This window comes from Diceros bicornis, chromosome 16 (genome assembly GCF_020826845.1).
Source record: "Diceros bicornis minor isolate mBicDic1 chromosome 16, mDicBic1.mat.cur, whole genome shotgun sequence".
NCBI lineage: Eukaryota > Metazoa > Chordata > Mammalia > Perissodactyla > Rhinocerotidae > Diceros > Diceros bicornis.
The window spans coordinates 19,236,043-19,258,813 of NC_080755.1; the positions used below are offsets into that span (position 1 = coordinate 19,236,043).

Genomic DNA, 22,771 nt, shown 5'->3' on the forward strand with positions numbered 1-22,771 from the left:
AGTAGCCATAGGCACTGCTCTTAGTATTATAAGGTAAAATATAGGTTGAAAACAACTGAATTTATTATAGAATCTGGAAATTAATATGTCAGGTAAATGGTTATCACCTTCATTTCTATAAGGGCAGGTCATTAATTCAAGAAAAGTATCTCTTGTCTCTTCACGTTTTTAAATTTTGCTGCTTTCTTTTAGAGCAATATCACAACTTACATCAGAAAGTAGATTCGTCATGTAGCCTATTTCAAAGAACCATATTTTTTTCTGTGGACCAGCATTGGTCTCGCTAAATGAATCTTTTCATATTATCACCAGGATTACCAAGTTAGGACTTACTCCAAATTTCTACTCTAAAGTGAGGTTAACTTTGTATTTTACTTTCAGAATCAGTTGCTCAACTACCGTTCTGCCATTTCGAATCATGGATCAAAAATGGATGGCCTGGAAAAAGAACTGAATAATTTGAATCGTGAATTTGAGACTTTGCAAGAAAAGGTAATATGTTAGGTCAATAACATTAACTTTTTTATTTTTTTGCTTTCAAAATATTGTTAATTTTTTCCCCCATCAACTTAATTTGCTGCTAATCAATTTGTTTTTCATATAGGTTCAAATAAATTCCAGAAAAGCACAAACATTACATAACAATGTTGATCGCGCAACCCAAAGCGCAAAAGAGCTGGACACGAAGATTGAAAACGTCATCCGGAATGTGCACAGTAAGAAGAGTTACTCAGTCCGATTAAGTATTCTTTATATTACATGGCCTTTGTTGTACACTTAAAGAATTTCCCTTGAAGAGTTCAACATTATGAGAAAGATCCTACGGTGATACTAAAAAAATTAGTATGAACCCTCCATAAAAATCTCTGCCTTTTTTTTCAGTAGTCTACTGGAGTCCAGAATTCCCAGTTTAATAAACTGCTGGATGTTTTCTAGTTCTCATCAAGCAGATCTCTGGGACAGATGGAGAAGGAAACAACCTGCCTCCAGGTGATTTTTCCAGAGAGTTGGCTGAAGCTAAACGCATGATGAGAGAACTGCAGAGCCGCAACTTCGCAAAGCACCTGAGAGACGCGGAAGCTGAAAGAACAGCGGCTCAGCTCCGTAAGGACATTCTCACCTTCTTGCATCCAGTCCATTCTAACTGGTTTGAAACACAGTGTGCAAAGTACAATATCAAGTCCCCGGTTGCAGTGGAAGGTCCCATCATCTCAGCACATATTACTCTTAGAGCATCATGTAGTGAAAATGGGTACCCCTCCAAGTTACCAAGAAGTTGCAGAATATAGCATCTTACCATCATGCAAAGAATAATAATAAGTTCTTCTCCTAAGATATCAGATACTGATACCTCTTTTTCCTTTTTAATAGTGTTTTCATTCTTTCATTCAGCTCCACCCAACTTTCTCATTATATCATTTTTTAATGGTCATCTCATCACCATTGGGGCTTTGAATCACACATTGACATTAGCCCTACTATTATAAAAACAAACCAAAAAAAGGGATATACTAGAAATTAACTGAATATATCTAAAGGTTTGGATTAGAGAAAATGCCTCATTAGCTCAAAACTGTGAGAAGTATTAGTTTAGTGCATATGTTTCCAAATACTGGTGTTTATTCTGTAGTAAAATGATGTATCAGTGGCTAAAATACAGATAGTAGCAGGTTTTCTCTAGCATTTGTATTGTTTAAATTTAATGTTAGTCTTGGTTTTTAACTGCAAGGATACAGTATTAGTGAAGGAGCATGTGCTTTATACTCTGCAGATCTAGTTCAAGTCCCAAGGCTGACTGGTCATGCAACCTTGGGCCAATCACCTCATTTCTTGGGCCATCCATTTCCTTAAGTGAAACATGCGAATGATAGCTGCTGTTTTCATGTGGTTATCATGAAAGTTAAATGAAGCAAGGTGTGTAATGCCCACAGCAGGTGTTGCATAAATGTTAGTTTCCTTTCCCATTTCCTTGCAAGTTCAAGGAAAACCATGAAATGCATAGAAACTCAATTCTTCTGTAGTCTTTATAAGTTAGCTTCGATGTACTCATCTCTCAAGAGGAAAACGTAAGTGATATATTACAGTGCTGAATCGGATAAGGAACTGGCCGAAAAACCACCAGGAGGAGAACAATGAACTTAAGAATATCCGAGATTCTTTAAATGAGTATGAAGCCAAACTCACTGACCTTCGTGCTGCGCTACAGGAGGCAGCCACCCAAGCGAAGCAGGCTGCTGGCCTCAACAGAGAAAACCAGAAGACTCTGGAATCCATCAAGGTGAGTTCACGGTCGGAATCTGCATGCTTTCATTAATGACAAGGATGAGGAAGCAAAAGTCTTTATCGTTGATAAAATGGCATAGCCAGGCACCTGTCTGTACATCTAGTCTGTACATACCTGTCTGTACATCAAACCCTAATCAAACGGGAATAGGGCATTAAATGCAAAACCAAAGTCATTCCTATTCCTCAGCAGCCATAAAAGATTCTGAGCTTAAACCACAGAAAAAGCAGAGCAAATTGCTTCACCCCTGCCTGTCGCTGATAGAGTACTGGAGGAATAATGTTGCCAAGTAGATGAGAAATTAAACTAATATTGTTATAATTAATTCAAAGTATATAGTATTTGTTTTAAATAACTGACATTTTGTGTCATATGTTAAACATCATTATCATAATCACCAGCAAAGTCATTTTAAGCCATTACCTGCTTTATAGGAAATAAACTACAGGCCTCATGCAGGAGCTGCAATGACAGAATTTAGAGCTCAAGATTCTATAGTGTATATTTCAATGGTGAACACTGTGTGCTGAAACAACAGCAAGTGTGAGGGGTGATTTAATGACAGGAAGATCAAAGTGGAATGACATAGGACTGACCTCCAGCAGAACTTGGTAAAAGAAAATAAATAATATCTTAGGAGATGGCAATATGCTTAACTCCCAAAACCTATTTCGATAGTAACACTTCTGTTGGAAGACTGATTATGCCAAGGGAAGGAGGCAGGATCCAACGTTCTGGGTCTCTGAACTTTGGCAGCCTCCCAGCATGGCGTTCTCGGGTCCTACGTGCCTTCTTGATGAAGAGCCCCTGTATCCTCACTGGGATGGGCACGTAGAGTGTGGTGATGGTCGGTGCCGGTTTACTTAGTTCAAATCCCTCATTCTGATCCACATCCCAGAGCTTAATCATATATCCACCTCATTGGCCTAGTGGACCCCAGTGCAGAAACCTTCTTCAACAGTGATAACAATTGTTTCATTGGCAGGTAGTTTGCAGAAACTATGACAACACACCCACACTATGAAGAGAACTGATTTCTTATGGCTTTGTAGTTGCCTAGATGATCTTTAAGTTCCAGAAAACATTCTGACTGAAATTACTTCTATGCTGTTGTCCAGTAATGTGCCTGTGCCTTCTGACAAGTTATCATGTAGCTCAAGCAGATATTCTTTTTATTCTCTCCAGAGACAAGTTAAGGAAATGAATTCCCTACAGAGTGACTTCACCAAGTATCTATCCACTGCAGATGCCTCCTTACTGCAAACCAATGTTGTGCTACAGCTGATGAGGAAAAGCCAGGAGGTAGAGATGACACTTGTTCTCTAGAAAATTGAAAAACATTTAAATTATATTGCAAGGAAACTATGAGATGGGCTAACCTATTTTTTTTCCCAATATATGTCTTTTAGATGGAAGGAAATAAGCCAAAATGTTAACAGTGGTTCTCCCTTGGGGGAGGAGTGTGAATGAAGTCTTCTTTATGTCTATCTGTATTACCTAATTTACCTGTAATAAGCAAATGTTACTTTTGTGATAAAAGAAAAAAATTGTGATGCTCTTTTTAAAGCATCAAGCATACCTTTGTTTTTTTCTTTTTGTGAGGAAGATGGGCCCCGAGCTAACATCTGCCAATCCTCCTCTTTTTGCTGAGGAAGACTGGCCCTGGGCTAACATCCATGCCCATCTTCCTCCACTTTATACAGGACACCTGCCACAGCATGGCCTGACAAGTCGTGCGGCAGTGCGCGCCCGGGATCCGAACCGGCGAACCCCGGGCCGCTGCGGCGGAGTGCGCGCACTTAACGGCTTGTGCCACTGGGCCAGCCCCAAGCATACTTTTTTGAGTAGAAGACATTTAGGACTGATAAAAGATTGACAACATTTCTTAACAGCCCAAAGGGCATTTTGAAAATATCTATTATGATCACTATTTCTAAATCAGAAAAAAGTGTTTTGGTTTAGCATAACTTTACACTGATGATAACAGTGTGCACTTATAAAATTTATCAAAGAGGGTACCCACCATAAGGAAAGTGTTCAAATGGTGGTAAAACGAGAGAATATTATCAGGGCCACTATCTGAAGTAACCAAGGATTAATTGGTGTGGTAAATGAGCTTAGAAAACAATTTCTTCCTGTTGCCTCCTGGAAACATGTCATTTATAACAGAGTTCAAGAAAATGGCATATACATTCTTTGTTTAAATTGACATTGTCTCTGTTTACTTGGAAAAAATAGGAATATGAAAAATTAGCTGCCACTTTAAATGAAGCAAAACATGAACTAAGTGACAAAGTGAGAGAACTTTCCAAATCTGGCAGCAAAGCGTCCCTGGTGGTGGCGGCAGAAAAGCACGCGCAGTCTTTACAAGAGCTGGCAAAGAAGCTGGAGGAGTGAGTACCCTGGAGACTCTCGCTGCTGGAGCCTAGTGTGAAAGCTCCCCTCCGCTCCCCCGCCCTGGCGAGCTGGGTCTCCAGAACAGGGTGGAGGGTGGGACCCATGGCCCAGGTCCAAACCCTACCTGCAACAGGGGTTTGATTCCCAGCCGAGTCCTTGGGGCAGAGCTGTGGAGCCCGCCACCTCAGGTCTCCATTTGCCAAATGAATTGGGGAGGCTGAGGGGATGGGAGAGCCTCAGCTGCAGGTAGAGGAGGGCTGCGGAGCACTTCACCCGCAGTGTCTTCCAGGATCAAGAGGAATGCCAGTGGGGATGAGCTGGTGCGCTGTGCTGTGGACGCGGCCACCGCCTATGAGAACATCCTCAATGCCATCAAAGCGGCGGAGGATGCAGCCGACAAGGCCAGCAGCGCATCTGAGTCTGCCTTCCAGGTGGGCATTTGCACTGGCACCTTCTCTAGATGCACTCTGCAGACGACTCGTTTCCTTAGTTTCTTTTTGTGTGCACTGAGGAATATAGAAGGCATTGTTTTAAATCAGAACTTGTTATATAGAATAGACTTTAACTTGCTCTAGATATGGGTCCTTTCTATATTTACTTGACTGTTCGATATATGTAGTACAGGTTTTAAAACTATTTGTAAAACCAGATAGAAATTATGCTAATTACCAATTTTGAACGAAGATAAGTATTATATCCTGCTTGTTACCAGGTCTGCTTGTAGGCTGTGATTTAAGTATCAACATTTACCAAAGAACAGAGTAATTTTTGTACACAATTTGATAACCATTTATTTCCTGTCATCTGTCTTACACGTGGGCATGTCTGTGGCGTTCTGGGGGATCTTATAGCACCATATAGTGTTCCTATGTCTAAAAATAAAGAACAAAATATTAAATATCAAAGAATTAGAGAACAGGCCTTCTTGGAAGGTTGAAGACTTTTATCTCCCAAAGGGTAAAAACCTAAAAGCGACTCAGTTCCATCTTCAGTTATTGCACAGGGTATTGTACAAGTGACAGTGAGAAAACAAGATGGGTTCACATAATGTGTCAGTATGTCACCAGAGACGGGTCCACCTCCCCAAGCCACGAATATCTACCTAGGGCCCTAACTGGCTCTTTTAAGGAACAGTCTTTTTAAACCTCCTCCTCACCTTCGAACCTTATCTTTTAAAGATTGAAGATAAGGGTTTTAGAGTAGGATGACAAATCTTACTTCATATTTCCTAAGGTATTCCACGTACTTAAGGCTGATAAACACTTTCCTTTCAGACAGTGATAAAGGAAGATCTTCCAAGAAAAGCTAAAACCCTGAGTTCCAACAGTGATAAACTGTTAAATGAAGCCAAGATAACACAGAAGAAGCTACAGCAAGGTATTTGTGGGGAGGGAGGCTGGGATAGTCAAGGGCTTGAAAATGACCTATGAGACCAGGAGAAGCAGCCCAAGGAGCAAATGCTCTTCTTGAATCTCAGTTTTGATGCAGACGATACTTTGTAAATCCTTGGTTTGTTTTATAGATTTGATGTTTCCACCCAATATTCTAATGTATACTAAATTAACTAGAACCTCTTGAATATAAATGAATCTTGAGGGTGATAAGCCTGTTTTGGCTTGGCACTGGAGGGCTCTTTAATTTAACCCACACGTGACCATGGAATTGGGAACCCACATAGCATAGAGGTATGTTCAGTGCTAGTTTCTTATTTAAGGCCAAGATAATTAGTTTCAGGTCATTAGAGCAACTGCTTCAGAATTTCTTAAGTTCTAAAATCTTAGCAATTAAAACTACCACTGTGAAGCATGAGCATTTTTTAATCATAATTTTATCTTTGAAAATTTTCCACTTATTTTAATTTTTTTAAAAAAAGAATTAAACCATCTCAATCTCACCGAATTTCTGTGTCCTGAAAATGCTGTCTCTTGATTTTCTCTGGTCGCTCATGGTCATCGGCCCTCACTCAGTTTCATAGTCCTTTCAGAGCAATTAGATGCCTTTACCAGCAAATAAATTTTTTTTTCATTTTTAAAAATTAAATATATGAAAAATAAAATACAAAAAATATGTATTAACGTACAATCATTTGCCTAGCAAATTTCAAGAATTAAAATTTCCTGGTGTGACATCTGTTCTCTTTACAAAATTTGAGCTAAGAGGTGAGGATCAGTGTTTTAAACAGGGTCAGAATGCTAACTACATTGTTATTTTTTTCCCTTTGTTTTCTACCAGCTTTATTTTTTTTTTCATTTTACCTTTTGACCCCCTTCACCCATTTTTCCCATCCCCCACCCCCTGCCTCTGACAACCGCCAATCTGTTCTCTGTATCTATGAGCTTGGGTTTTTTTGTTGTTGTTGTCTTTAGTTTTTTAGATTCCTCATATAAGAGAGATCATACTACTCATCTACATTGTTATTTAAACCAGTCTTGGAATCATAATTTAACCGTATATCATCAGTTTGGTCTTAAAACAGTCCCTGATCCTTTTCCATGACCCCAAAGTGGCAATATTATCAGCTAGGAGTATCTGTGAACTCCGTTCCTTTTACTGAATTTCCTTAAATCGTCAGTTTGGAAATGAACAGAAACCAACAATGCCTACTATGTGTGTGTTTGCTTGGATGAGGCCCTCTCAACAACCCTCCTTTCTTATACTCTGACTGAAGAGGTTATCCTTTCTGCACTATTCACCCATTTGTTCATTCATTCATTCACTCAATAAATATGTACTAATATTAAGCCCCAACTAGTGCTAGTCACAGCACTATGTGCTAGGACACAGCAGTGTACCAGGTAGATACATTCCTTCACTAAGCAGAGACTTTTGCCCTGAGCAGAGTGGAAGTTAAGCCCTCTCCTAAGTCATTACACCTCTCTCTCCCTTTCTTCTTGTGCATTTCTAAGGAGCCTGGTACCACAGGCTCTGATAGGCTCTTGGCCTCTGTAACCAGAGGACCCTGGAGCTGTGGGTCTAGGCACATGCCCTGGACATCTCCGGGATGACCCCTAAGATGCAGGCCTGCTCAATGCTGTGCAGACACTGGCTACTTCAGGGGCCGCCAATACCAATGGAGGATCAAAATCCACAGGGTAATTGCCTCTTGATTCTTTCTTTTATTTTAGAAATCAATCCGGCTCTCAACAACCTACAGCAAACTCTGAAAATTATGACAGTTCGGAAAGGGCTGATCGACACCAATATTACTACCATCCGTGATGCTCTTCGTGGGATACAGAGAGGTCAGCATCTCCCTAACCCACTGTATGTGGCTTCTTTTGTCAAACATTTTAGATATTTACACCTCCCTATTTGTGTGCATTAGGTGACATCGATGGTATGATCAATAGTGCAAAGAGTTTGGTCAGAAATGCCAATGACATCACTAATGAGGTTCTAGATGGGCTCACCCCCATTCAGACAGATATGGAAAGAATTAAGAATACCTATGGGAGCACTCAAAGTGAAGACTTCAACAAGGCTCTCACTGATGCGGATAACTCAGGTATCAGGCATTCTTTGGCCAGGACGTATTATCCGTTTTCTCCGTTGTTTCATGTTTTAGTCAGTTTAAATTATTCCCTGATAAGTTTGATCTTAGAAATTAAAAGTTTAGAAAACAGCTTCACATAATACATTCAAAGAGTATGAGGGATCATATATTCAAAGAGTTAGAAGGACAAGGCAGGATTTTTTTTAATCTGTTAATATTGCTGTTGATTGCCATTGATTTTCCCTTTTATAGAGTGGAAGTCTAGGTCCCTAAATCATGATGTATTGAATTATGATTGAAGGATCAGAAAACAGATTTATTTTTTTCAGTAGTGGTCGAGAAAGATGATTTGGTATCTAGATTGCAGAATAAAATCCATGACATATTTAGAAAAGGTATTACCTGATTCTGAGTCATTCTGCCCAACATTTGTGACTCAAATATACCACTTGACAAGTGCTATCAATGAGAACATCTATATTTAACCTTTTCTCAACTAAAAATTATAAATTTCTGTTTTGTCCTCTCACCAACAGTAAAGAAATTAACCAAGAAACTGCCTGATCTTTTGAGCAAGATCGAAAGTATCAACCAACAGCTGTTGCCACTTGGCAACATTTCTGACAACGTGGACCGTATACGAGAGCTAATCCAGCAGGCCAGAGATGCTGCAAACAAGGTGGGTGTGTGTGCACATTGCCAGGCACTAAGGCCCATACACACTCTACAAAAAGCAAAGTTTCTAGCTTTTCCCCTTCTGTGTTTATTCACTAATTTATTCAACAAAATTTGAAGTGTATGATAGCATAGCAGTTAAGAGCTGGTTAACCAAGTCAAATGCTTTGGTTTTGATCCTAGCACTGTTACTTATGAGCTGTGAGACCTTAGACCAGCCACTTTACCTCTCTGTGTCTGTTTCTTCATCTGGAGAACAGGGTAAATAATAGTACGGACGTCATGAGATTGTTAGGATTAAATGAGCTAATGTGAAACAGTTCCTGGCTAATAGCACCTTGTCAGTGGAAAATAATAAAAAATAATAAGCAAGCACTTTTGAACACCCGCCTTGCGTGGCACTCTCCTGGGTGCTGAGGACAGAGAGCTTATTAAGCCATAGGCCTGGACTCAGGTTGCTCACCAGCTGCCACATGCATGCAGCAGCTGGTGAGCAGCCTGCTCTAAGAAGCTGGATAAAGATGTGTTCTGCAGGTCTTGGAAACACCCATTTCTACCTGGAGAGGCTCAGAAGAGCGCTAAAGGACATGTATAAGAATGTTCAATGCAACACAGCTTATAATCACAAAAAATAATTGGAAAAAAGCCAAATGTCCATCAACAGGAGATGGATAAAATTGTGATAAATTTACACAATGAAAGACCTTACAACAGTAAACGTGAGTGAGCTGGGATTGGGTGTATCCACATGGATAAATCTAAAAAGAGAGTGAGGCCCAGAAAACAAGTAGTAGAAGATGTGTACCATGGATATAAAAATATTTAAATCATGAAAAGCAAGACTAGCTACAGGTTATAGACAGATTCATATTTAGTAAAAATATTAAAACCTGCATGGAACCATGTGTGGGAATCCGAATCCAGGGTGGTGGTGACCTCTGAGAAGAGAAAGAGGGAACCAAGAGACAAGCTGGGATATGCAAGGGGCTTCAACTATATCAGTAATGTTTCATTTCTTAAGAAGGTGATGCATATACAGGTATATTCTCTATCCTTTTTTTGTATTCATGGAATATTTTCTAGATTAAAAAGAACGTGTAGGTGTTTTCCAGGTGACAGAAAGCAGAAGAGCATGCCAGGAAGGACTCAGGATGGGGTTGGGCAGAATGGAGGGCAGAGGGCGAGTAGAAGAGAGAGGCATAAATGAGCCTGTAGGTCTGTGTGAGGGAGCTCAGTCATGAGCACCTGGAGAGACTACAGCTCATGCATCGCTCATCTCCCAGACATGATGCCTTACATATACAAGGTCCTCCGTAAATATTTAAATGCTTGATAGATAAAAAGTAGAGTGGGTGTAAGTATCATTCCAGGAGTGTTATTCTGTAGACTGTTAGAGAATGTTTATTTTCTGTGTTTTAGTGCAGAGCTACCCAAGCTGGTCCAGAGTCCAGCTCCAGTCAGAGAACTTTTGTTATTGGTCTGTTATATATAAATATAAAATTGAGAGTAAATGTTTAGAAACTTTTAATAATTTGAATTGCCTTAACATCCAAGCAAGGGATCAGTGGGCATGTAATTTGCATACCTTCTTTATTTCATTTTTCTAGTAATTTAATTTTTCATGTGTTTTACAAAAGATTTGATCCAGGGCAGATTAGAGGAAAAAAATGGTCTTTCACCATAGAGTTTAACAAAGACTATTTTAGAGAGCTTTGATGCACTCGTTTTTAGGACTAAATGCCTGTAATAAATGCAACCATAACATGTGGTATGTTAATGGTTCCTAAAAGTTTCCTTTAAAAAAAAATTTTTGATATACAGTAGTCTCCCCTTATTCGCGGTTTCAGTTACCCGCGGTCAACCACGATCTGAAAGCAGATGATCCTCCTGATGTATCAGCAGCAGGTCGGTAGTAGCCTAACACTACATCACAATGCCTACGTCACTCACCTCACTCCATCTCACCACGTAGGCATCGTATTATCTCACATCTTCACAAGAAAAAGGGTGAGCATGGTACAATAAGATATTTTGAGAGAGACACCACATTCACATAACTTTTATTACAGTATATTGCTATAATTCTATTTTATTATTAGTTATTGTTGTTAATCTCATACTGTGCCTAATTTATAAATTAAACTTTATCATAGTTATGTATGTATAGGAAAAAACATAGTCTATATAGGGTCTGGTACTATCTGTGGTTTCAGGCATCCACTGGGGGTCTTGGAACATATGCGCCCCCAGATGAGGGGGGACTATTGTATTATATATCTACTGTATGCCAGGCATCCTGCTAAGTGCTTCCGCCCATATTAGCTCACGTGCACAAAAACCTTCTGCGGTTGGAATTATTATCACGATTATTATTTCTGGCACAGAGAATTAAGTGCACTTCTCAAAGACCCCTGGCTGATAAACAGGAAGAACATGAAAGCTTTATTACCCAGCTCCTGAAACAGTTTCATGAGTTTATAATCCAGGTCTGGGAGATATTCACACTCCTTTTCTCCTTATCATAACAACTTGGGAAAGGCTGATAGATAGTTGACAGGAGTAACTACAAGTCACAAGCTACCACTCTGAGCACACCCACTTTCCTCACCATAGGGTGGTTAACATTGTAGATCTCATCCCTGGCAGGTCGCTGTCCCCATGAGGTTCAATGGTAAATCTGGCGTTGAAGTCCGGCTGCCAAATGACCTGGAAGATTTGAAAGGATACACATCTCTTTCTTTGTTTCTTCAACGACCTGACTCAAGAGAAAATGCGGGGACTGAGAATATGTTTGTGATGTACCTCGGGAAAAAAGATGTAAGTACTGCTTTGACATTTCTCTTGTTTTTAAAACAGAATATGGTTTTTGAGACATGTGACACAACTGTGTCACTGTCATTGGCACAGCAGGAGAAGAGCCCACCAACATGTCAACAAACTCCACCACCTCTGATGGTGCCATAAGGGGCCTCTTGTCAATCACAGATTGTTAGCTGCTGGCAGATCTAGAGGCCTTGCCCTATGGGCCCAGCACGTGGGGAGAAGGGCACGTGCTGCCCTTCTCCCCACACCACCAGGGCAGCAATATCAAGGCTTCATGGGAGTCAGCAGTAGTTCTTCCTCGCAGAATTGTAACCCCATCCTCTTCCTCAGAAGGCCCAGCAGCATACCCTTCCTCAAGTCTATGGGGTGGGGACCATTGTGGATGAGAACTGGAGCCAAATGAAGCCTCTCCTGCCTAATTAATAAGAAATCCCGTCGCCTCATCTCTTTGTAATTCTAAAGTCTTTAAACCACTACCATTACAGGCATTTCGAAGGGTTTGTTTTAGCTTTTAAATCTCTTAAAATACTTATCTTCAACTTAAGTATCAGAGGAAAAGGTAATCGCTGACCGGGTTAGGATACAGTGGTTGAAAAAGAAATGTCTGAAACATAGCTCTTGAAACTTCTGGCCATTTAGGGAATGGTTGGTTGTCCCTAGTGGACGCTGTATTTAAAGATTCCTAAAATAAACACTTATTAATCACTCTCTCTCATGATTCAAGATGCTGGTACTTTGTCAGCTTTTTTTGATATGACTTTTTGCTTTATTATGACAAAATGGGCATTACTTTATTCCTTCAATAAATTTATACCATATACCTACTAGGTGCCACACCCTGTATTTATGATAAACAAAAATTTATTTCTTGAATGTATTTAATGTACACTTAAAAATGATTAAAATAGGGGCCTGCCTGGTGGTGAAGTAGTAAAGTTTGCGTGCTCCCCTTCAGTGGCCCAGGGTTCGTAGCCCCAGATCCAGGGCGCAGACCTACACACCGCTTATCAAGCCATGCTGTAGCAGGCGTCCCACATATAAAGTAGAGGAAGATGGGCATGGATGTTAGCCCAGGGCCAATCTTCCTCAGCAAAAAGAGGAGGATTGGCAACAGATGTTAGCTAATCTTCCTAACCAAAAAAAAAAAAAAAAAGATTAAAATGTCAAATTTTATGTTATGTATATTTTACCACAATTCTAAAAAATGTGTTTCTACCTCAAGGTGCTCACATGCTAACATGGAAGAAAGGTACATATGTAGCTGACAGTGATAATATAGGGTACTGGGTGTTATAACAGAGGCAGGCACAAAGTGTTAAGAGAATGTTCTATGGTGCGGGGAGAACAAAAGTGGCTTACCTCTCTTACCAGACTAAAATCTAATGGAGACCTGAGTCATAACTGGTTCATCTTTATGGCAAGTGCTTGGCAAATATTAGTAGACTGAGCGAATGGGGGAGTGAATAAATGAACGCAGTATACAATGAGCAAAGACAGCTCAGACATTGTTAATTAAGTGTTCTGTCTGTATTATTCTATACAAGGAGGCACATCATTTATTCTGTCTGCTGTCCCCATTAGTATTTGAAATGTACTCTCTTGGGATGGGAACTTGAGACAATATAGTGTGCAGAGTGGTCTGAGGTGGTCTTTATGTCTCCAGACCTCCAAGGACTACATCGGCATGGCAGTCGTAGACGGCCAGCTCACATGTGTCTACAACCTGGGAGAGCGTGAGGCTGAACTCCAAGTGGACCAGATCTTGACCGAGAGTGAAACTCAGGAATCCATTATGGACCGGGTGAAATTTCAGAGGTACAAGTCTGATAGATTACTGCTTTGTGTTAATTTGACCTACACTCACCAAATTTCCATTGTATGTGTTGCTAAACCCCATTTTTAGTATCTTGGCTTTGCTTTCTTTGATTTTTGCATATATTTTTTATATAATTTTATTATCTAATTTATTTTTAAACAGAATTTATCAGTTTGCAAGGCTTAATTACACCAAAAAAGCCACATCCAGTAAACCAGAAATGCCTCAATTCCATGACATGGATAGTGGGAATAGCAACACACTCCTCAATTTGGATCCTGAAAATGCTGTATTTTATGTTGGAGGTTACCCACCTGATTTTAGAGTAAGTGTAAATGTTATTTCACTGAGTGAAAATATTTAAATTTTTATTTGGTATAATGACCTCATATCTCTATTTTAATTATCAATTGTATATAAAATGGATTTAACTATATATATTCTTAAAACATATCCAGTGATAATAGCTAACACTTATTGAGTACTTCCTATGTGTAGTGATCTAAGCTTATATATATTAATTTAAATAAGCATAATTATCATCCCCATTTCACAGATGAGGAGACTAACACAGAGAGGTTGAATAACTTGCCCAAGGTCGTACAGCTAGTAAATAACAAAGCAAGGGCATCTGGCTCCAGGGTCCACATTCTTAACCCCTATGCTTTATTGACGGTTCAAAGTGATAGAGCTGTGCTGTTTCTTGGTCAACCCGATCATTGTCCTTTGTTCAATTAGCGGAAGTTTTTTTGTTTTGTTTTCTCAGCTGCCTAGTAGACTGAGATTCCCTCCATACAAAGGCTGTATTGAATTAGATGATCTCAATGAAAATGTTCTGAGCTTGTACAACTTCAAAAAGACTTTCAATCTCAACACAACTGAAGTGGAGCCTTGTAGAAGGTAAATAAAACCATAAACTAGTGTCTCTGTAACTGTGATGTTGGTAACTTGCAGTTATATTACATATAATAAAGAGATGGGCCAGTGAGATGCTGTTGATGTCGCTGGTAGCTTTGGGCCGCTAGTTCTTAAATTATGCTTGCATGCGACACTACTAGTCCACCCCTAAAATCTAATAATGGCAGTCTTTTCCTCATTTGTATAAAATATCAGATCGATAAATAGAGTTGTCTCCATTTTGAAAAAAATAAATCTTTCTTAAAATTTTGGTGGCTCCTACCACAAAATATTCAGTATTATGTGGTACCTGATTTAGGCACAAAATTATCTATTTACAGTAAATTAAAAAAAAAAAAAATAGGTCCACAAAGTGCTCCAAGACTTTCTAGGTCCTCTGACACCTGGACCTATTTGAAAATTGCTGCCTTGCGCTCCTGACCTTCCGTATAGTTAAAAGGATTTGGAATATTCTAATATGGGACAGACTATTCATTACTCAGAATAAAATTATATTTCAAGTTAACAATTTCTTATGTTTCAAGATCTTCAGCTGCTAGGCCATATCTTCCCAAGTAGACATTTCCAAAAGGGACTCTTGACTATTTTCTTTCTTGAGCTAGGGTTTGATTATCACAGAATACAAGATCACATCCCGGAAAAATAGCTGGCTATTTTAACATTTTAAAGATGTTTCCTCTTCTTTAACAAAATCATGACAGCTCGATTGCATATGCTTTCCTCCGTTTTTCAGATAGCAGCATCTCATATTAATAAGCACACTCATGTGGTGGTCCTTTGCTGCTGTGTTCTAACTTATGATAATTGATGTTAATAGGAGAAAGGAAGAGTCAGACAAAAATTATTTTGAAGGTACAGGCTATGCTCGAATTCCAACTCAACCAAATGCTCCTTTCCCAATCTTTGGACAGACGATTCAGACCACCGTGGACAGAGGTTTGCTGTTCTTTGCAGAAAACCAGGTAATCTATAACAAGCATCCAAATATGTCTATTCAATTGAGCAATTTTGGGGTAACTAGGTTATTATAAACAACCCACTAGATCTGAAAAACAACGTGCAAATGTTACCTACATCCTTTCCCTTGGACCAGTTCTACCGTCTTTGATGTGGGATTGTGTGTTTTAATGAGGCAAGTAATCAGGAATTTGAGAACATGCCACCAAAATGTGGCATTTTCCCATCTATTCTCATTGTCAGTTTTATTCTTTGAAAACTACTGTTTGCCTGATAATCTTATTCTGCCTAAAAACATGTGAAGACTTCCTGGGATCTCTGAGAGCTAAACTGTTTGAATTCCTACTGTTTGCATCTTGGTCCAACTCTTGCGAGGCTGGGTGGGTTTGCCTCTTTATCAGCCTGACCCTTGTCTTCCCAAGAATGGAATCTCTCTGTTTTCAAGCAGCTGAGGTTCCTGGAGGCCATTCTTGTCTACTAGTTTAGAAAAGTCCAAAGTGAGTCTGCAAGTGATCATCAGCACCATCTGCCGGTAGATGGGCCTGGCGTTGACTGCTCCTGAGAATAGACCCTTCTGTAGTGGCTCCACAGGTAGCATTTCTGGAGAAATGTGGATGAGCCCATGGAATCTCTGTCTGAGAAGATAGGATTGATAAGCAGCTTAGGATTTCATCAGACCCTTCTCCCTGCAGGGTGGGAACACAGACCTGGTCCAACTCTCCTCTCTGGGGTTGGTCTGGACCCTCCAGGTGGGTCAGTTCTGATGGTTTGAGAAGGTCCCGACCTGCCTGGAAATGCAGAGAGCTGAGAAGTCACACTGCATCTTCAGGACAAGGCAGTTGTTTTCCAAAACAAGGTCGTCTTTGTACTACATTTTGAAGTTCTTGGAGACTAAGAACCAGAAATACTGCTTATACTGGAAGAAAACTTACAAAATGCCATAAGTAACCAGATAAGAGAAAATTACCTAGAGTGCTGCTGTCCAATAGGAGGGCTCATTACTCTCAGTTTTTCTGTTGTTTATGAGTAAAATGCACCCTAACTGTCTCCCAAGGGCAAGGTTTAGGATCCAGATAAGGACTGATTTTCCTTTTAGATAAGGACTCTCCGGAAGGCTGCAAAGAGAGGACTTCCTGTCATTAGGGAACTGTGAAAGAACAAACCTTCAAACCGTACATGACAAATTCCTCAGCTTATCTTTCCACTAGAGAAATATGCCGTACACCTGTTGTGGGGATGCAGTAACGACCAAGACAGACATGGCTCCTGCCCTCAAGCACCTTATATTCTAGAGGGGACTACACATTAAACAAAGTTATGCTCATTAATTGGTTAATTAACTCATCACAATGGCAATGAGTGATATAGAGGAGAAGTTTGGGGTGAAATGAGGATGTATAACAGAAGGTCTTGAGCAAAGGATGCCTAATCTGAGATCTGGAGGACAAGTAGAAGATGGCATTTGAAGGGGAAAGGGCAGCAGGGTGATCCATGTGAGGGGAGGGGCATGAAGAAGGCCCTGAGATGTGAGAGCAGGGAGCACTCAGGGACACAACAGCGGCCCGCGAGTGCCTGGGGCACAGAGAGCCAGAGGGAGCAGCAGGGAGAAATGCAGCTGAAGAGGGGTTCAGGAGCTCTGCTAGGGAGTTAGGGCTTTATCTTGAGAGCAAAGGAGAGTAACGGGCTCACACTGGCATTTTCAAAAGACCGCTCTGGCTGCAGAGTGGACAGTGGATTCGAGAGGGACATGGGGAAGACAGTGCATTATTGCCGTGCAGTCCAGCTGAAGAAGTTGTGGCTGAGACTAGGTGGCAGGAAATGGAGAGGGAGTTAAGAAATGGGAGAATTGACAAGATTTTGTTGGTTGGGGGAGAGAGAGAGGGAAGGATCAAGAATGACACCTAGCATGTTTGTGGCTGACTCAGCAAGGTGATTAGTGGTGAGAGAGAAGGGAGGAGAGAACAGTGTGAAGGGCTGAGTCAGGCTGGGCATGTGGGAGGTATGTAGACCATAGGTTCTGTTTGAGGTATCCTAAATTTGAGGTATCTGTGAGTCATGCAAGCAATAACAATAAAGTAATCAGATGTATAGGCCTGGCCCTGAAGAGACAGGTCTAGGCCATAGGAAAACACGGGGGCTTCCTAGGCTCATACCTGAATGGGAGCCACAGGGTGACTGTGACCACGAGGCAAAGAGAGTGGTGGGAGGGAAGAAGAGGTCCTTTGTGGGACCTGCAAGGAGCCCTCCACACTTAAAGGGAAGGTCGAGGGGGATGACCCAGCAAATGAGGCTGAGACATAGAAATAAGTCAGAAAACAGGTGGTGGAAAGTGCCTGGGGTTTAAGTGAAATGTATCTCTGTCCCAAAGGTAGCAGTCATATTTTCAAATGATATTAATGATCTGTATCTTTTCAGTTTCCTTTTGTGTGCTGGTTACAGATTGTATGAAACAAAATCATGATACTAGCTAGCATTTATTGTGTCCTTCCTGTGTGCCAACCGCTGTACATGACGTTTAATGCGACTTATAATATTTAACCATCACACTCAGCCCGGGAGTTGGATATTACAGCGCTGTTGTCCTTTTGACTAAGGAGGCAGAAGCTACAGAAGCTGAGAGCAGTCTGTAACTTGAGAGTAACTTGAGTTCCAGACTCTAGATCTTCTTTGGTCAAGTCTTCTGGTAATCTGCGTTGTTTCCATGCTCCAGGATCGCTTCATATCTCTAGATATAGAAGATGGCAGTCTCCTGGTGCGATACAAGCTGAATTCAGAGACATCAGAAAAAAAAGGAATTAGAGTCCTCATAAACGACGGGAAAGATCACACGGTACATCCTTTGAGTCTGTTTACTTGAATTAAGTGTCCCTAGTCCTTTAAAATTAAGTCAGTGCCCCAAACACTTTTCTGTTACCAAGTGAACTTGTAGTATTAACCAAGGGACACATCCTTTTAAAATTTGACCATCCAGGCATGAAATATACAAAATATATATGTCATACATAAAAAACATGATTAATTTCAAATGGAAACATTTCTATTAAAATGTTTTAATATTATATTTTTATCCAAAAGTGCTGCTGTTCAGAGCCTTCCTACCGTGTATATACACGAATCTGAAGGAAGACAAATCACAATAGCTCTGAACTACTGTGAATAGGATTGTTTTATTTCCCATTGCTTGCTGATTCATCTGTCATTTATTTCAGATTCAGATCAAAATTGGAAAAGCCCAAAAACGTATGAGGATAAATGTGGATGTTCAAGACATTAAAATTGAAGGTGAAATATTTGATTTCAGCACATATTATCTGGGAGGAATTCCAATTTCAATCAGGGAAAGGTAAGATGATATGGGGTTTTTTTTCGGGAAAAAAAGCAGCAGATTGCCTATCTTAGTAGTTATGATCGCTACTGATAAGTCTACGTTGTTAAATTCCAACAAGTTGGAAAAGTTAACTTTTCAGTATTAACAGTGTTAGCCAACAGAGTAAAACAGGCTATGAATACTGGATAATGGGACTGGCCATTTGAAAGAGGGGCTAAATGGGGGAACTGTGTGCCGCCCCCATTGTCATTCTTGGGAGGAGAACAACCACAAGGAATATAGTTGGTGTTGACAATGTGCCAGTTAGAATGGAGGCTGTGGCCCTGGAGTCCTTAAAGGCAGGATTGGAGAGCACAGGCAGTCCCATGGCCTGACAAGCAGCATGGGCGCTGAAAGCTGGCATTGCTGCCTTCAGGAAGCATCTCCTAGAATGTAAGGCACATCTGTATTACCTGCCCCCTTCAATGTTATCAAGCATGGAACAGGTGCATAACTGTTTCTTAGATTAATAAATACAGGAATGGATTAAATTAATTTGAAAAGAAGTAAATCTTAATCTGAGTGAGAAAAAAAACACTTCCAGAATGCACTTAAAAACAACTTTTACATTTTGTTAATTTGTTTATATCCTCCAAAAAAGCTTTTAGGTAGCTGATGATAACATGTGGAAAGAAGATACCCTGGAAGGGTTAGTACAGCCTCATGACTAAGCTAAGAGCACTCCCAGCTGTTTGTTTATGATTACTTTTATATGAGATCTGACTCAGCTTTTTTCCTAATTTATCAATCAGTTGGAAGGAGTACTAGGTGTCATTTATAAGATGTGTACAAGTATTCTTTCTTCTAGAATCCTTATACATCTGAGCATCTGTCCATCCTTAGTAAGGAGGCACTAATCTTTGCTTTCAAGTTGTCAGGCTTGCCCCTAAAGACAAACATGCAGGTGAGAAAGCTTAGCACTTGAACAGAGTTTGAGAGTGAATGTCTTTACTCCTTAGATTCTTTGAACTAGGAAGGATCTTGTAGATCATGGTATGTACCCTCTGAATCTTACAGATGAAGAAATTGAGAACCAAAGAACTGATATTAATATTTAATATCATCAATATTAAATAGCAATTGAACCATGAATAGCTAGTTATCAGTGGTCAATAATCTTGATTTTATTCAATTAAATATAATAAAATAGAGTAATTTAAGGTAGTCAGCACTCCTGCCCACATCTGAGGTTCTCGTTTGTTCATTAAACAAATGCTCATTGAGTGTCTAGGACCTCAAGTAATGTGGCGGGTGTTGGGAAGACACTGATGAACTGGGCAGAGCCTCAAGCATAGGGAAAGGGAGACAGTAGAGTGTGAGCAGTGCCACGAGAGGGGAAGCTCAGGGTGTTGGGGGGCAGAGAGGGAATCTAATCCAGTTGGGAGCATCAGGAAAGTGGGCTCTGGCTAGATCTGAAAGATGCTAGCCGTCAACATATGTGAAGAGCAAAGAGCTAGAGAAAGTGTGAACTTTCAAAGACCTGGAGGACACCATGAAGCAAGCCAAGGATGACGCATGGACTGATGTGGGAAGCAGGGGCCAGACCACAAAGGATTTTGAAAGTCACAATAAGGAACCGTAGGGGGCACTTTAGCAGAGAAAAGACATGATCAAATTTGGGTTTTCAGTAGCTCACTCTGGTGCAGGGCAAAGATTGGATTAAGAGGGAAAAGGGCAGAGGCAGGTAGAGTGGTTGGAACACGAGTGTATTAACAGAGGTGAGAGATGAGGCTGGCCTAGCCAGGGAAATGGCAGTGCAGATGAAGAAGAGAGAGTGGATTCCCAATATATTTAGCACATGAAATGGGCACTACGGCATGGTTGCTTGGGTTGGGGAGTAAAGGAGAAAAGAGCTCAAGAACAACACCTGGTTTCTGATCTAGCACTTGGGCAGATGGAGAGTGCCAGTGGAGAACAGGGTGATGAGGTCGGTCTGAGACAGGCTGAGTTCCAGAAGCCCGAGAGAGAGCCAGGTGGAGATGCCCAGAAGGGGTTGGACACAAGGCCTGGACCTCTGGAGAGAAGTCCAGGCTGGAAAAGGGGTGAACAAAGCTCGGGTACAGGTGGGCACTGAGGTTATGGGGGCAGGTGGGCTCACTCAGAGCCGTGAGGAGTTCTCAGAGGCAATACAGAAGCCACTGGTCAGTGTTTTGCATCTGTGGTGTCAGCGGAAGGCCCACAGACAGCGATGTGGGTGCAGTCAAGCAAGGTTTACTAGAAAAAGGTAGTGAGTGAGAATCAGAAGAAATGGTTCTAGTTCTGGCTGAGCTATCGAAGAGTGGTGTGACCTTGGGTTAAGTCAGCACTCAACCTTTCTTTACCTTTTCATCTCTATCCAGTAAAGAAATACATATATGGATATAGTTGTACATACACATGTAGATATACATATGGAATTTTCCTAGTAATCTGTCTTAGGGTCTTCTAAACAAGGGACTGCTTCCTTTTTCTGGGCAAGTTTATGCTTAGATTTTTTATTAAAATCACAAGAATAGGGAAAATGCAGGGGATAGAGGACAGTCAGAAGATTTCACTGGGCTTTTACTCTCTCGTAAGTAAAATGCTAAGCAATATTCCACTGTTTCTGGCCCTGCCTCATCCCTCTGATGAAGTCCCTGATGGTCCAGAGAGTCCTGAAACCCCCTCTGACATGGGTCACTGTGGGGATGAGGTGGGCAGAGAGGAGTTCTACTGATAACCCATAGCCAAGCTCTGTGGGGGCAGCCAGCAATCCTTTCAAAAGAAGAAGGCGTTCTGACCCCTGTCATAAATGGAAGGCCCTTACAGACAGTATGTTCTTAAACTTAATGTGGAGTGAAGCAAGCTAGTGTAATCTCTAAGTAAAGCAGCTTTGAAGAAGAGATTTTGTAGGTATTCTGTTTTCTCCTCTCTGTGGTGCACCTTCTGGATCTGGGAGACCCAGATCTTGGAGTGACTTGTTTAGGATTCTAGTCAGAACTCACAGTCTGTTAATCCCATCTGCTTTCCGTGAGAAGAGAAAGTCATCCCTGATAATGCCAGAGAGTCTTAAACCAACAAGAAATTGTTCCTGAGGACCTACATCATTGTGTCACAGAGTATAATAATAAAACATCAAGACGAAAACAATTTGGGGCCGGCCCTATGGCGTAGCGGTTAAGTGCACGCGCCCCGCTGCTGGCGGCCCAGGTTTGGATCCCGGGCAGGCACCAATGCACAGCTTGTCAGGCCATGCTGTGGTGGCGTCCCATATAAAGTGGAGGAAGATGGGCACAGATGTTAGCTCAGAGCTGGTCTTCCTCAGCAAAAAGAGGAGGCTTGGCGTGGATGTTAGCTCAGAGCTGATCTTCCTCACAAAAAAATAAATAAATAAAATAAAAAATGAAAACAATTTGAGAAGTAAAAATCAGTCAAGGATCTATTGGACATTTACTAAGTGCCTAACAGAGTTTGGCATTACATTTTGCACTTCCTGCCTTCTGAAATCTGCCTGTAGTGTGCTTGGACCTGGCTAAGCTTTGTGAATGGACTGGCCCACGAAACGCATACATACCCCAGTGTACTAACCCATTAATACCACAACTTACACCCCTACACAACCACATTCCTCTAGCAAGTGTGTCCAGCTCTTGCATCCTGGAGTAAACGTGGAACTCTAGGTCCTTAGATGAGCCGGAGTAACAAGAATGCCCCAAAATGGTGGAAATAAATCTTCCATCCTAACATCTCTGCTGTGGGTAACTAGAAAGAGTCATGATCATTCTAAGTGCTGTGGGTCCAAAAACTGTGTAAGCGTAAGGAACAAGGACTTTGAGTCCCACTAGCTTGTGTGACACACTGACCACTTAGATCCCAGTGCTGCCGCTTTCCTGCTGCGTAACGTTAGGCAGTTCCCTCACCTCCCAAGCCTCCTTGCGTGGTAACTACGCGTCTCTTGGTGAGTGTGAGGATTCAGAGTGAAGGAGTTAGCACAGTGCCTGGCACATGGAAGTGCTCAATAAATGTCAGGTAAGAAAATATCTCCCTCAGAAGGTTGTTGTGAGGATGGAATAACAGTACCTT

The 22,771-nt window shown here is 41.0% G+C and overlaps 1 protein-coding gene across 2 annotated transcripts in view; it reads left to right on the forward strand.

Moving 5' to 3' along the window:
• LAMA3 (laminin subunit alpha 3) overlaps nt 1-22,771 on the forward strand; it is a 242,944-nt gene that overhangs the window by 194,747 nt on the left and 25,426 nt on the right. For both annotated transcript variants that reach the window (XM_058556902.1, XM_058556901.1), the window contains 18 exons: nt 382-492; nt 605-716; nt 937-1,104; nt 2,085-2,278; nt 3,470-3,586; nt 4,523-4,677; nt 4,971-5,112; nt 5,956-6,058; nt 7,807-7,923; nt 8,007-8,186; nt 8,711-8,853; nt 11,496-11,666; nt 13,336-13,487; nt 13,651-13,813; nt 14,255-14,388; nt 15,224-15,368; nt 18,074-18,193; nt 18,573-18,706. In XM_058556902.1, coding sequence (XP_058412885.1) covers nt 382-492; nt 605-716; nt 937-1,104; nt 2,085-2,278; nt 3,470-3,586; nt 4,523-4,677; nt 4,971-5,112; nt 5,956-6,058; nt 7,807-7,923; nt 8,007-8,186; nt 8,711-8,853; nt 11,496-11,666; nt 13,336-13,487; nt 13,651-13,813; nt 14,255-14,388; nt 15,224-15,368; nt 18,074-18,193; nt 18,573-18,706 — 2,561 coding nt within the window. The remainder of the gene's footprint in view (nt 1-381; nt 493-604; nt 717-936; nt 1,105-2,084; nt 2,279-3,469; nt 3,587-4,522; nt 4,678-4,970; nt 5,113-5,955; nt 6,059-7,806; nt 7,924-8,006; nt 8,187-8,710; nt 8,854-11,495; nt 11,667-13,335; nt 13,488-13,650; nt 13,814-14,254; nt 14,389-15,223; nt 15,369-18,073; nt 18,194-18,572; nt 18,707-22,771) is intronic.